Here is a 13,720-nt window from a genome sequence, read left to right as displayed (position 1 = left end):
CAGTGATGAAGCACTTTTTAAGTGAAATTTAACATCAAGGATAGATTCTCAATGGCATAGCATTTTTTTTTGCAGTAAATAGTACATAGTATGCACCTTTTTCTGAATAAAATATCTAGAATATCAAATGCAACCTCAATGCAATGCAATTGACCTTCCAGCGTGTTGAATGAATCAACTCTTATTCTCGTTTGCTCATATTCGCACTTGATTGATTGAATTACAATTATCAGATCGATCATTTGATATTATTAATACAATAATATATATTAAATTATTACAATCATATTAAATGATAAATTACAATATACAATTAAATATTGTAATTAAATACATTATACATACAGTATTATAATATAAAATAATATTCATATAAATAGTTTTGTATATATACAGTATATATATATTATACATTATACATTAAAATCAGATATATCATATATAAATTATATTTTATATTTTCATGTTAAGTCATTTTAATTTTATATTTAAAATAGTTCTTAATTAATTGGATGCCACACATGTATCATGCTACATTTCATAACTTTTATCATTGCACATATGTTTAAATAAGTGTACTGTGCAGTGTGCAATTAGCAATAGGCTAGTGTTCTAAGAATCAGAATTTCTTCAGTTCCCTATTGCTGATTTCTTGCTCAAAGGGCTTTATTTTCAACCACCATTTGAAGAGACCATTTTATCATCTCACTCTGAGCAGCATCTCATTTGATATACAAATTGACTCAATGTTTGAGCACCAGACAGCTCTTGTTTTCTCTAGAATTTGATGTAATCTGAGAATTAGCCATCAAATGCGTTTTGCAGTACACAAATTTGCAGGGGTGAAATGTCTAAATAAAAGAGCCTGCAAACGCTCACTTATGACAGATTTGATTATTTCTCTGTTCATTGGGACCTAAAGAGCGTCCTCACAACAACTCCCAGAAGCATCTGACAGTTTGATACTTGCAGCTGAAGACACTTGTTGATGTAATGAAAGCTAAATGGATGTAGACACACTCCGCTCTGATTCTTCATCTTATTATCATTCTGCATGTGACTCTTCACTGATGAGGAAGCTTCTGGAAGCTTTTGTGTCAAAGGCATGAAACCGGTTTCTGATCATCATATGAAGGTATTAACTGCTACCCGACAACAAAGTCCATTTTCTCCCCTGGTTTGCATCATTCTTTGAATCCTTTTACTGTCATTCAGTTTTTCGCCCTCTTTAAAAGACAGAGTGAATGAAAGAGAGGAACAGAGAAAGAGAGAAAGTGGCTCTTTGTCTCTTATTTGCCAGTCACAGTAAATGGCAGCTCTGATTAAGTTGCTCTAATTGGACTCTGCTTCAGATTCGGCGGGTGAACAATGGGCCACTTTGATGAATGGGTCGTGTTGCGGTTTGTGTCGTTGTTTCTTCTGAAAGAAATCGTTATGCCATTAGCGACGAATCACATGCCAAGAGCCGCGGATACAAAGAACTTTAGTATTTAAGTCAAAGAAGGAACAAAACAAATGGCCTAAAATCTCTCAGACTACATAAACCTTAAAAACCGAAGTGTTAGGAAGCTTTAAAATGCTGTAACAAGCTTTTAAAACACATCTGTGTGAGGTGCTTCAAGGACTTGAATGTGATCTGCTCCTAGCGTGCCGTCTTTAACCTGTACGCTCTGAACTCATTTCTCTGTATTTTTCTCGTTTGCATGAACAGAAAGACAGAATGTCCCTGTTTGGAGACCAGAGGGGCTGCAACTGCTCCAACACTCAACACACAGATGGTGTCTTTACGTAACGGACGCATTCATTACGTCCACATCATTTCTCAGATGAAGCCGCACTTCACGCTGAAACCATCTCACCCATCAGTTTAGTAGTGACAAGCAACATTAATGCGTACATGTCAAAAGTATCTTAAGGTCACCAACTAGTTGAAAACAAACTGTTCCTTTGCAAAAGCAGCGTCTTTGATGTGACATTTTAACAGCCAGACGTGACCATCTTTTTAGAAGGTGAATAAAATCTCCAGCCTCATTAAAGGGTTCAGCATGTTTAAAAAGATTCAGTGAAATGATCCTGCAGGACGTAAATCGATAGAGCAACAGTAATGAAAAAGACTCATTACTGGGACGAGGAGATGTTGAGAGGTTTCAAAAGATGTGGTCATGCGGTCAAGACAGAGGCCATAGGAAAGACAGAAACAGACCTTAAAGGGATAGTTCACTTTGAAATTAAATTTTGGTATGTTTTAGCTTACCTGAAGGGCATCCAAGATGTAGGTGTCTTTTTTTCCGCAGTAGTTTCAATTTTGATATTTTTAGGTCAAACCATTCTTGTCTGTCAGTCATATAATGCAGGTCTATGGTCACTGTCTCAAAGAGCATGCACAGAGTCCACATTAAAACAATTCCCCATCGTCCAAATTAAACAATTCCCCATCGTAAGTACACATTGATGGCCTAAGACACGAAACGAGCGGTTTGTGTGAGAAAACGAACAGTATTTATATCGTTTTTACCTCTTATACACAGCCACGTCCAAGTGATCTGAGGGCGCGAGCGCATCCTGCTGTGTGTCGTGTGCGCAGACTGGTGCATAGATATATACACTAGAGGTCGCCTTGGCTACGGCAGTTCATTGGAACGAATGTCTTTAATGCGACATCTAGTGTATATATATCTATGCACCAGTCTGCGTACACGTCACACAGCAGGAAGCGCCCGCGCCCTCAGATCACTTGGACGTGGTTGTGTTGTAAGAGGTAAAAACGATATAAATACTGTTCGTTTTCTCACACAAACCGCTCGTTTCGTGTCTTAGGCCATCAATGTGTACTTACGATGGGGAATTGTTTAATTTGGACGATGGGGAATTGTTTTAATGTGGACTCTGTGCATGCTCTTTGAGACCGTGACCATAGACCTGCATTATATGACTGTCAGACAAGAACGGTTTGACCTAAAAATATCAAAATTGAAACTACATCTTGGATGCCCTTCTGGTAAGCTAAAACATACCAAAATTTAATTTCAAAGTGAACTATCCCTTTAAAACAGACTTTCCTGCATTAATTTATAGATGAACTGATCTATAAATGAACATGCATCCCAGAACATTGTGTGAATGATTTAGTGTCTTTTTTTATTTTCTATTAAAGGGGGGGTGAAATGCTCATTTTCACTCAATCTCCTGTTAATCTTGAGTACCTATAGAGTAGTATTGCATCCTTCATATCTCCAAAAAGTCTTTAGTTTTATTATATTTATAAAAGAAAGATAGGCTGTACCGAGTCTTTCCGGAAAAAACCGAGCGGCTGAAGGCGGGCCGTGTGGGCGGAGCTAAAGCTGTGCTAACGCGCCGAGCTAACAACACACAGAGACATTTGAAGCAGTTTTACTCACCGCCCGGTTCCAACGCACGACCGCGAACCTTTATCATTGTGACTGCTCGATCCTTAAGCATTAGACGACCTGCAAATCCGTCGATCTGGGCTTTGTTTATAAAACAATCATCGTCGAAATGCAGGGAACAAACAGTCTTGCACAACCTCCGTTGATGCTCTGGAAAAACAAACTCCATCCACTGGTCCCTTAAAGCTGGGTTCTTTGGGAATCTGTGCAGGGTTGTCTTGCCCTGGCAACCAAAAACCCACTTCTTTGGTGACACTGACTTCCCTAAAGCCGAGCAGAGCGCTTTGATGAGGTACTGCTTTCGCTCTCTTGCTCTGGTCTACGGTTGCGCGCGTGCCCGCGTCCTTCCGGAGAAGTGCCCTTAGAACCCGTATAAGGAAATTCCGCTACATCTGACGTCACACATGCCCATACTCGAAAAAAACTTTCCGAAACTTGTGACAAACCGGAAGGAGCATTTTTGGAACAGAAATACTCCTTCAAACGTACAATTTAATTTTTGAAACTTTGTCCATGTTTAGCATGGGAATCCAACTCTTTAACAGTGTAAAAAACTCAGTATGTATGAAATAGCATTTCACCCCCCCTTTAAAAAAAAAGTATATTATTTTTTTGATACTGTGTATTTTATGATCGAACCAACGGTCAGTGTAATCTCACGTATACCATGTTTGGTCTATATAAATTGGTGCTTTGAAGATCGAAATGATCGTGTATATGATATGTTGATAGCTGTGCAACATATTAGTATTACAAGAATCTTTCATAGTTTCTTCATCAGCAACCAATCCAGCTGCACATGCAAATGAGCACGCTTGAAACAAAGATCCATAAATCACCAACAGAGGAATTTTCCCGCATAGAAATTCCACCCTTCTCATTGGTCGAGCAAACCCGGAGAGGTGGAACTTTTCTCAGGCTTTATTAGAGACAAATTCACAGTGACCCTCCTCTTCTTTTTCTGGCCTCTACTGCTGCTTCTTCGGGGTGATGTCTGTGGGGACCCCTTTACCACAGAGAGTCAGACTGTAAAATTACAGGCATGAACTTTCTTCATTCCACCTCAGAAGAAAATTGCAACTTTACTATCACTGAATGATCAACCATCAACTCTTCCGACTTCCTCCCTTTTCCTCGTTGCTCGGCGTAGCTTCTCTGGCCCAGGGCCGGCAGGCAACAAAATACATGTGCATCTGCATGTGCTCAGCCATGTGCTCATGGAGAGAGAAAACCTTCAACCACCATTTCTTCATTCAACGCCGAAGAAATCGATTGAGACTCATGGCACCATCAAAATCCTTCATCAGGAACTTCACGAAATGCCTTCACTGCAAAGGCCATGCAAGTATACATTTAATGAGGTGCTCTGAAAATGATAAGCTGATGGTTCTTTTCATAGTTAAATGGATCTTTTCCATAGTTTCATTTCCTGCTTCCAGTTTCATTCTGTCACTTACTATTTTACCTATGCATGTATGTATGTGTGTTTAGATTAGTTATGTTTGTGATTTAGTTCATAAAACTTGTGCATAATACGCATTTGGTTCTGATTCTCTGCTTGCAACAAAGTTTATTTTACGATTTAGATTTTGACTACAGGCTCTTAGTAGTACTGTACAGTAAGAAAGACATTTCCCTCCCCCGGATATGAACATTTCTTAGAATCAATAAACAATTAACACTGAGTGTTCACTGGACGAACAGGTTGATTGATTGTAATATTAATTTTACTACATTAAATTAATTATATTAACTTATCCAAATATTCATAATTAATTATTACAATTTATGATTGATTATTAATATTTATTTTTGAGCTAATTTGCTACATACTGTGTAGAAGTTATTGATTAGGCTATCTTGTATCCTGCACATAACTTACAGCTGTATGAAGCATAAGGCCAGAGACTATTGAGACATTGTCATATGCTGCTAACCCTTATGAAAATAAAATAAATAATATACTTAAAATAATTTACAGTACTTAAGTGCAAACTGATTGTAATGTTTTCAATACTTAATTACATGTTATTTTTCAATTAAATGAAAGTATATCATAGCTTACATTTATATCAAAGGGATAGATAACCCCATAAATAAAATCATCAATCTGTCATCATTTACTCACCCTCAAGTTGCTCGAAACCTGTATGATTTTTTTTCTTCTGCTGAACACAAAAGAAGATATTTTGAAGAATATGGGTAACCAAACAGTTGATGGGTGCCATTGACTTCTATGGCTACTTATATTTTTCCATACTATGGAAGTCAATTTGGTTTCCCATATTCTTCAAAATATCTTCTTTTGCGTTTAGCAAAAGAAACAAACAGGTTTGCAAGCAATAGCAAACCATAACGATCCAAAGATTCAGTCAATTACCGAAGGACAAAATCAAGTACCCTTCTACATTTCTTCTTGTTTGAGAAGCGTTTTGCTCATCACACGGCACACTAGTAAGAAAAGACTTCTGTTTCATGCCAATTTTAAGCACACTTCTTTTTCACAAGGTAATACATGTTAACATTAGTAAGAATGCTACATTGTCCTTTACCACTAAATATTTAAGATTTAATTGCAGATTTAGTTACAGATTTAAAGTCCTAGAAACCCCTGCTGGAAAAGCTTAAGCTGGTCGCTGTGGTTTAGAAACATATTAGCTGGTCTAGGATGACTGGATGGCTGCTGCAAACTAGCAGACCGACTGCCATGTTCCCGAACACAGCTAATAGCTTACGCTGGATTTACTAGAAGGTGAAAATGAGAATGAAAGAAATTCAAAGAGAAAATCACTGAGATGTAGTCTGTGTGTGAATACTGAGAGGGTCTTAACCCTATTAGCAAGCAGAGCAAATGCTTCCCAGAGAGCGTTTAAGAGAGGAACATGATTAATATTACATGTGCACTGAAATACACAGCCTACATGAAACACACACATTTAGAGAGGAAGAGAGCAGGCGGGGGAAGAGAGTGACAGACAGACGCCTAGAGAGATTGATGGCTATATTCAAATGAAGTCAGAGAACTGACAGGAACCCAATGGAGCGACACACAGTCTGATGTGAGCCAGTCCACCACAACCACACTCACACTTAAAACTACACACACTTTAAAACCACACGTATGGTGTGTGTGTGTGCTCTAATTCCCAACACCAAACACAACCACAAACAGCCTAGAATGCTTTTGGGATCAATAAATGCAAGAACTGAGTTGCTATTGAGACTCCTTCACCTCTTCACACGAACACAAAACATGAAGTCACACAGAACCGACTGGCAGTACAAATGAAGCAATGAAAAATCCCTCGCTTTCCCATGAGAAGAACATTTATTGCCGTTTCACTGAAGCCAGACAAAGCTGAAGACATTTCACCGCCGGTCTTACCTAATTTCGGGAGGGAATATTTGACTTTGAAGTAATCCTGGTAAAACTGCAGGAGTCTCTTGGTGATGTGCAGAGCGTAGTCTCCCGATCCGCTCTGGATGGCGTCAGGCCTGGCGTACAGCCGAATCTACATCAACACAACATGGGAAGAGAGGGAGAACAAAAGTCAAATTGTGTCAGGTGCTGAATGTACTCTTCTACGGCTCTGGGTTTAGTCCTAACCTGAATTCCCTCAAGGATAACTTGAAAGAGTAATCCTTGGTGAAAATATCTGACAAATGCTTCATCTGGCTTGTGAATTTTGCATTTGTCTTTCAAGTGCACTTTTTGCCACCCCTCAAAAGTGTGTGAGGCATTAAAAAGTATTACTGTCACCTAATCCACATGTAAAAAACCCTTTTATTTTCTGTAGATAGCAGGCAGATGAGCTCATATTCAGAATTTTTAATTAAAAGATTTCCAAAAAAGAATTAATCTACCCAATACCCTGAAGAGAGATTCAACAATTAGAGAACTTTTGCATATTGAAGAACAGTCCACGCATATAATGCATTGAGAATGACATAATAAGCTGACAAAATTAACTTTTAATATATCGTTTATTTATTTATAATGAATATTTTGTACCGTATTTTTTTTCTGATTTGATTTAGTAATTTGCTGTGCTTCATAGGATGAGTAGTTCATTTACTAAAAGAAGTAGTCTTGTTCTTTCCAGTTTTCATAAACTTGTTTTGTTTAAATCAAAGCTTGTAATTGTGTGATTTACTTGAGAACTTTGATACATGGCTTTATCTTTTATCTTTGATCTTTTAATTTGTCTAAAATTCTTATTGATGGGGGGGGGGGGGGGGTCTATTTGAGTTATGGTGCCTTTAAATTAGTTGTTTACATTTTCATAAACCATAATGTTATTAGACTAGCTGATGAAAAACTCCTCTATGTATTTAAAAATTGAAACATCTTTGCTTATTTACATCAATTTTAAAGCTGTAGTTTATTAAAATAGCATTTTAGACATTTATCTTTGGAAACAAATTAGATTTCCAGGAAAAAAAGCAAAGACAAAGCATTTGCATGATTGCAAGATCCTTTATTCTGTATTTACGATTATATGTGTGTGAGAGGGAAGAGAACAAGTGTGAAAGAAAATGTGTGAGGTGTGGCTCTGTGGGAAATGTATTCTCACAGTAAAAATGATCTTGGTCTCTTTTAGCCGAAGGCTGATGCACAGCACAGCTTTCTGAACGGGCATCCATCCAGTCAGAATGAATGTCCTCCTACACTAACAGAGTTACCGTGCAAAACAAGCCTTTGTTTCAGAGCCTGGCAGCAATGCACATTGAATTATGTGTTGTTTACATCACATGTTGCTACCGTATCGATCAGCTCTATGTCTGATATAAAGATGAATGGACGGCTGTGGAAATGATTCAAAGCTCAATCAAATCTATGTGATTTTAAATCAACCTGTAATTAGACAAAGTGCTCAAGTTGACAATCAAGAGAAGCTTCATTAATCAGCCATTGTGGAGATTGTTCAATCTGACTCTAGAGCTGACTGCTTCATTTGTTTGGTTTTGTTGAAGGTAGCTTGACAGAGACTTAAATGGGGTTAATTGAACTTTAATAGAGAGAGTCTCTCAATGAACAGCTGCTCAACATTGATCCACTAATAAGCTCTTCCCGATGAAAAGATGACGTTAACACACTCAGAAGATGACATGGAGCACTTGACCTGATATTAATAACCTGTTGAGTTATTACACTATACTTGTCTATATGTGAGAGATACTTCAGGAACTTCACAAATTCATTCCTATAAAAGTCCAAATTGTGCCATAAAAACTGTGCAATGTGTGAAATGTATCTTCTAATTTTATATAACATGATTCCCTGTTAGAAAGTCTATCTAGTCACTTGTGTTGATTAGACCAGTTTGACTGGTTTAACAGCCTGACAGCACGAAACCAGAATAAATCAAGATGGACATTCATGCTGCTAAACCCACATAGACGTTTGAAGGCATTTGTATTCTTCTGCTAAAACCATAATTTTGTCCACTAAATGCAGTAAACATGCTTTTCTGATCAGGCTGAGTAATTTCATGAATATGTAATGAGAATATTTAGTATAGTGGTGTTGAATATTGATTAGATATTACAAGAACATTTGTCATTTTAATGATAAAATAAATAAAAACTGACTGACACTAAACCAGTGCATTTAATAACGGCTGCTACCGTGTTATGAATGAAATGTGCTGCTTTAAGACAATTAAATAACCAGTTTATTTTATTTTAGCATTTTAACTAATATAAGACACCAGGTAAAAAATTATGACCCTGAGGGTCAAATTCTGTAAAGTATTGAAACAAAAGTCACATTCACCAGAACAGATGTCTTTATAAAACTGGAGTGCTATAAGGATTGATTGATTGATTGATTGATTGATTGATTGATTGATTGATTGATTGATTGATTGATTGATTGATTGATTGATTGATTGATTGATTGAGCGAGCCGTATTATTATGGTAGATAGTCCGATTTTAGTTCTCAAGACAGATTCAATCTTATGCATCATTACTCAAGTTATTTAAGTCGATAACGTTTTAAATATGGATATTTTTCTTACACCAACACATCGCTTTGCTTCAGAAGGCCTTTATTAACCCCTCAGAGCAGTTTGGGACACTTTTATGATGGATAGATGCACTTGTATGGACTTAAAAAAAATGGTGCCCATTCACTCCCATTATAAAGCTTGGAAGAACCAGGACATTTTTTTATATAACTCTGATTGTATTCGTCTGAAAGAAGAATGTCATATAGACCTAGGATGGCTTCAGGGTGAGTAAATCATGGGATAATTTAAATTTTTGGGTGAACTATCCCTTTAATCTAAGTCACCAGTCGTTTCATCTAATCTCAAAGACATAAGACCAAAGCATCAAAAACTAGACTCCAATTGCTAGATGTACGGTGAAACAAATTGAATCACTTCAGAAAACTGGTTAAACCATGTGACCCGTATGAATTACCTTTATACTTCATTTACTATGACTATTGGTGTTCCCCATTATTGATCCCCATTCTCTTCTTTTGCATTGTAGGGAAGAACAGACATTTAATTTCCATTAAAATATCATCTTTTGCATCATTGGAGTTTAAAAGGGTGAGTAAATGAGAAAATTATAATTTTTACATAAACCATTCATATTCTGAATATGTTAGGCCTATTTATAGAATATATGCAACAAGTAGCACATTAAGTTTTTAAGTTTTTATTTGCAGATACTGTCAGTCATCTTAAATAGTTTTCTTTACTAATAGATGTCTGCCACACCTGCTGGCCTTGAGAAAATGGCTTTGTCTCCTTGTTTGATCCTTCTTGGTAAGTATGTCATATTAGACATGTCTGCATTTTGTTTCACTAAAACAATGCTCACACTCCAGACTGACATATAACTTCCGTTTATCAGGAGAAGATCCACATGTGCCTCATGCTAGAATCTACTGACTATAAATGTACTCTGTATGACCTCTGAAGTTAATTCCAAGTCTTCAGTGAATTATCCAGTAGTTAGACATTTTTAGATAATCAAAATTATACGCTGCAATTCATTTTAATTGAAAATGTTCTCCTCTTATTTTTCAAATACTTTATAGTCCAGTCATTTTAAGCCAAAATGGGGGTCAACCTAGGACAAATTGCAACAGAAGCAAACTCAACTGATTTTGTATCCTCAGCATGTCCTGAGTAAGGGGAAAAAAAAGGCCAGAAGAATCCCATTAGGGGAAAGTTTTGAAAAATACCTAAATATAGCCTATTCATTCACCTATTCATTAATTTTTTTTACATTTTTAACCTTTAGATATCACCATGAAAATTACTGAGTTGATTACTTACATTAAGACAAACAAAAAATGTATTACAAGTTAAAAAAAAATTGGTAACATGAGCAAACGGTGCATAATAATGTATGCGCTAATTTGCATAAATAACACAACATATGTAAACATTGGATATAGCCAGGTGAAAATGTCTTGTAGAATCCTGTTGACATATAACAGTAAAAGACTATAGAGGCAAACAAATGTCACCATAAGGGCAGAGTTTCAGTCATTCATTCAAGGTCCACTCAACTGTCAATCAACTGTCACTAAGCTGTCACTCAGGTAAGAAAGATTTCCTTTTGTTTCTCCTACATGGATTATTCAACCTACATTAATAAAACATACCTGGTGATCAACTACAATTTATTGGGAACATCTGGATGTGTGTTGAGCTGTGGTACGACTATTATTGGTGAAATAATCTCTGCAATAATAATTAATAAAGGCTGGTTTAAAGTTCCTGCCTCTATGTATTAATGCTCATAGGTAGCCAAAATGGGTTCCATTCAGACCTTAACATTAAGTATTTTACTATTATATGTCAACAAGATTCAAAAAGACATTTTCGCCTGGCTATACCCAATGTTGTGGTATTTATGCAAATTAGCACATACGTTTACATATAGCACGTTAGCACATAGATTATGCACCGTTTTCCCATGTTAACAAACAATTAAAAAAAACTTGTAATACATTTTTTGTTTGTCTTGATGTAAGTAACCAACTCAGTAATTTTCATGGTGATATCTAAAGGTTAAATTTTTTACCCTATTCACATGAGAAAAAGAATGAATAGGCGTATGAATAGACTATATTTGGGTCTTTTTCGAAACTTTCCCCTAATGGGATTCTTCTGGGCTTTTTTTTTTTTTTCCTTACTCAGGACATATTGAGGATACAAAATCAGTAGAGTTTGCTTCTGTTGCAATTTGTCCTTCCTTTTTTCATAAAATGACTGGACTATTATTGGAATAAATCCGGAAAAGAGGACCAAAGCTGCACGGAGAAAAGAGGTGTGTGAAATAACTGGGAAAACTGTGCTGAAAAAGACTTTAACCATCAGTCCAAAAGTATCAAATGCTAATATATATTTTATAAACTATTTGTTTTGATATAAAAAAAAAAAAATGGGCTAGTGTTCACTGAAGTCTGACTTGAGAGTATATTTGTATTTTAAGAACAGGTAAGGTATGTAGAATAAATAAATCTAGAGAATAAAGAATCTAGAGAATAAATCGAAAAGTTTATCTAGTATTGTGTTGTTCTCTTTTGTAATCCACATAACAGAAAATGCAGGGTATATGTATTTAAAATTGAGATGGGGTTGTGTAACACAACTACATAACTACTATGATGAGCGTACAGTGATGGCAAAGGCTCTAAATGTAATGGTGCGTTCAAGCTATGTCGGAAAGATCCTATTTACGAGTTGAACGCACATGACCACCACCACAATGTTGTTAATACGAGTGGAAAGCTTGGGATTTTCTTCAAAGGTATGCTAGCTGTTGCTCAGCTCCAGATGTTGTAACTGTATAACTGCATCAATAACTGCATAGACTATAGACATACATTTATGGTTGTATACAGTTAAGATTCACCACCACCGGAGCCTTAAAACCCATAATACATAATGCCCAGCCAATTGCTGCCGGGTGTGCGGTGATCTTTACACGTGTGTGTGGTAGATCAGTGTTTCCCCATAAACCCAGAGTAATAACTCCACTCTCCTCTCCAACGTTCCTCTCCCACGATCTTTCCTCTCGCTCCGCACAGCCGAATCTGTGTGATGAATGGAGCAAGGGGGCGACCCTGCCGCTTTAATGTGATTGATGGGGACGCTAGCGTGCGGCTAACCGCTACATGCCACAGTGTGGGTATAAATGCCCCAGATAGAAGCACACACTGCAGTCAGAGATGATTTGATATAAAGGAGAGCGCGGTCATGCTGAAGGAGATCGATTAATTACATTAATATGAGGAGGAGGCCGGCCAAGGGCAACAGCAGGAGCCACTGAGGAAGCCGTCAGGAAGTGTCTAATATGACTGAACGTGATATCAGTAACACAGCTCATAAACAGAGTCTCTCTAATGGCAGACAGATGAAGCTGCTTAGAGTCTGAGGATTCAGTGTTAAAAAAAAAAGAACTTTTAAGTGCATGTGATGAAAGTGATACAACGTCACATCAAACATTTTATATGAAACCTGGAAGAGTTTGTCATGAACACAATCCTGGACATGAGCATGAGTGGACACCTGTTGCACACATGACTGTTAGCCTTTTAATAAGCACGTATATGACTTTGTGGACACTGGACTTATGTTAGTGGAGACAACCATTTCCATTATCCACTGTGTAACCATTATATATTGATTATAGAAACGTACTGTAAAATAAACATATCGACTGTGAGCAAGATAATTGGTCTGTTTTAAAACTTGCTTTCTTGGCAGCTTCCTTCTGGGAGAATCCCGAGTGAGATGAAACTTCACAGGTCACAGATTTGGAAAACTCAGCATAAATAGCAGAGCATTAAACACATAAAAACGCTGAACACATGAGACTCGAATAACAATTAATATTAATCGACTTTGACGTTAGTCTGTTGCTAAGCTAATGATTCAATATGCTAATGAACTTAAAGATACATAGCAGTAGCACACACAAATATTGGGTAAAGTAGTCCATTTTTAATTAGATTAAATTATGCTAGCAATAATTTTCAGTATTTAATTAAATATATTCAGTTATACACCACCGTTTGGGGTCGGTATTTATAATGCTTTTGAAAGAATTCTCTATTGCTCAACAAGTCTGCATTTATTTGATGAAAACACATCAATATTGTGAATTGTTTTCTATTTAAATTTTAAAATGTCATTTATTCCTGTGATGTAAAGCTGAATTTACTCCAGTCTTCAGTGCCACATGATCCTTCAGAAACTGTTCTGCTACTTAAAGGTGGTATCAGCGATTTCAGGCCCAAACATAAATGTTCACATTCATCTAATCTTTCCTAACGATCCG

General features: G+C 36.7%; 1 protein-coding gene across 1 annotated transcript in view; it reads right to left on the bottom strand.

Annotated features, from left to right (window-relative positions):
• The window catches only part of LOC307156791 (thyrotropin-releasing hormone-degrading ectoenzyme-like), a 126,001-nt gene that overhangs the window by 106,979 nt on the left and 5,302 nt on the right, over positions 1–13,720 (bottom strand). Inside the window, exon 3 of the mRNA XM_079868335.1 lies at positions 6,793–6,919. Coding sequence (XP_079724461.1) covers positions 6,793–6,919 — 127 coding nt within the window. The remainder of the gene's footprint in view (positions 1–6,792; positions 6,920–13,720) is intronic.

This window comes from Squalius cephalus, assembly GCF_949319135.1.
Source record: "Squalius cephalus genome assembly, chromosome: 4".
Lineage (NCBI taxonomy): Eukaryota > Metazoa > Chordata > Actinopteri > Cypriniformes > Leuciscidae > Squalius > Squalius cephalus.
This window is presented reverse-complemented; position numbering and strand designations above follow the sequence as displayed.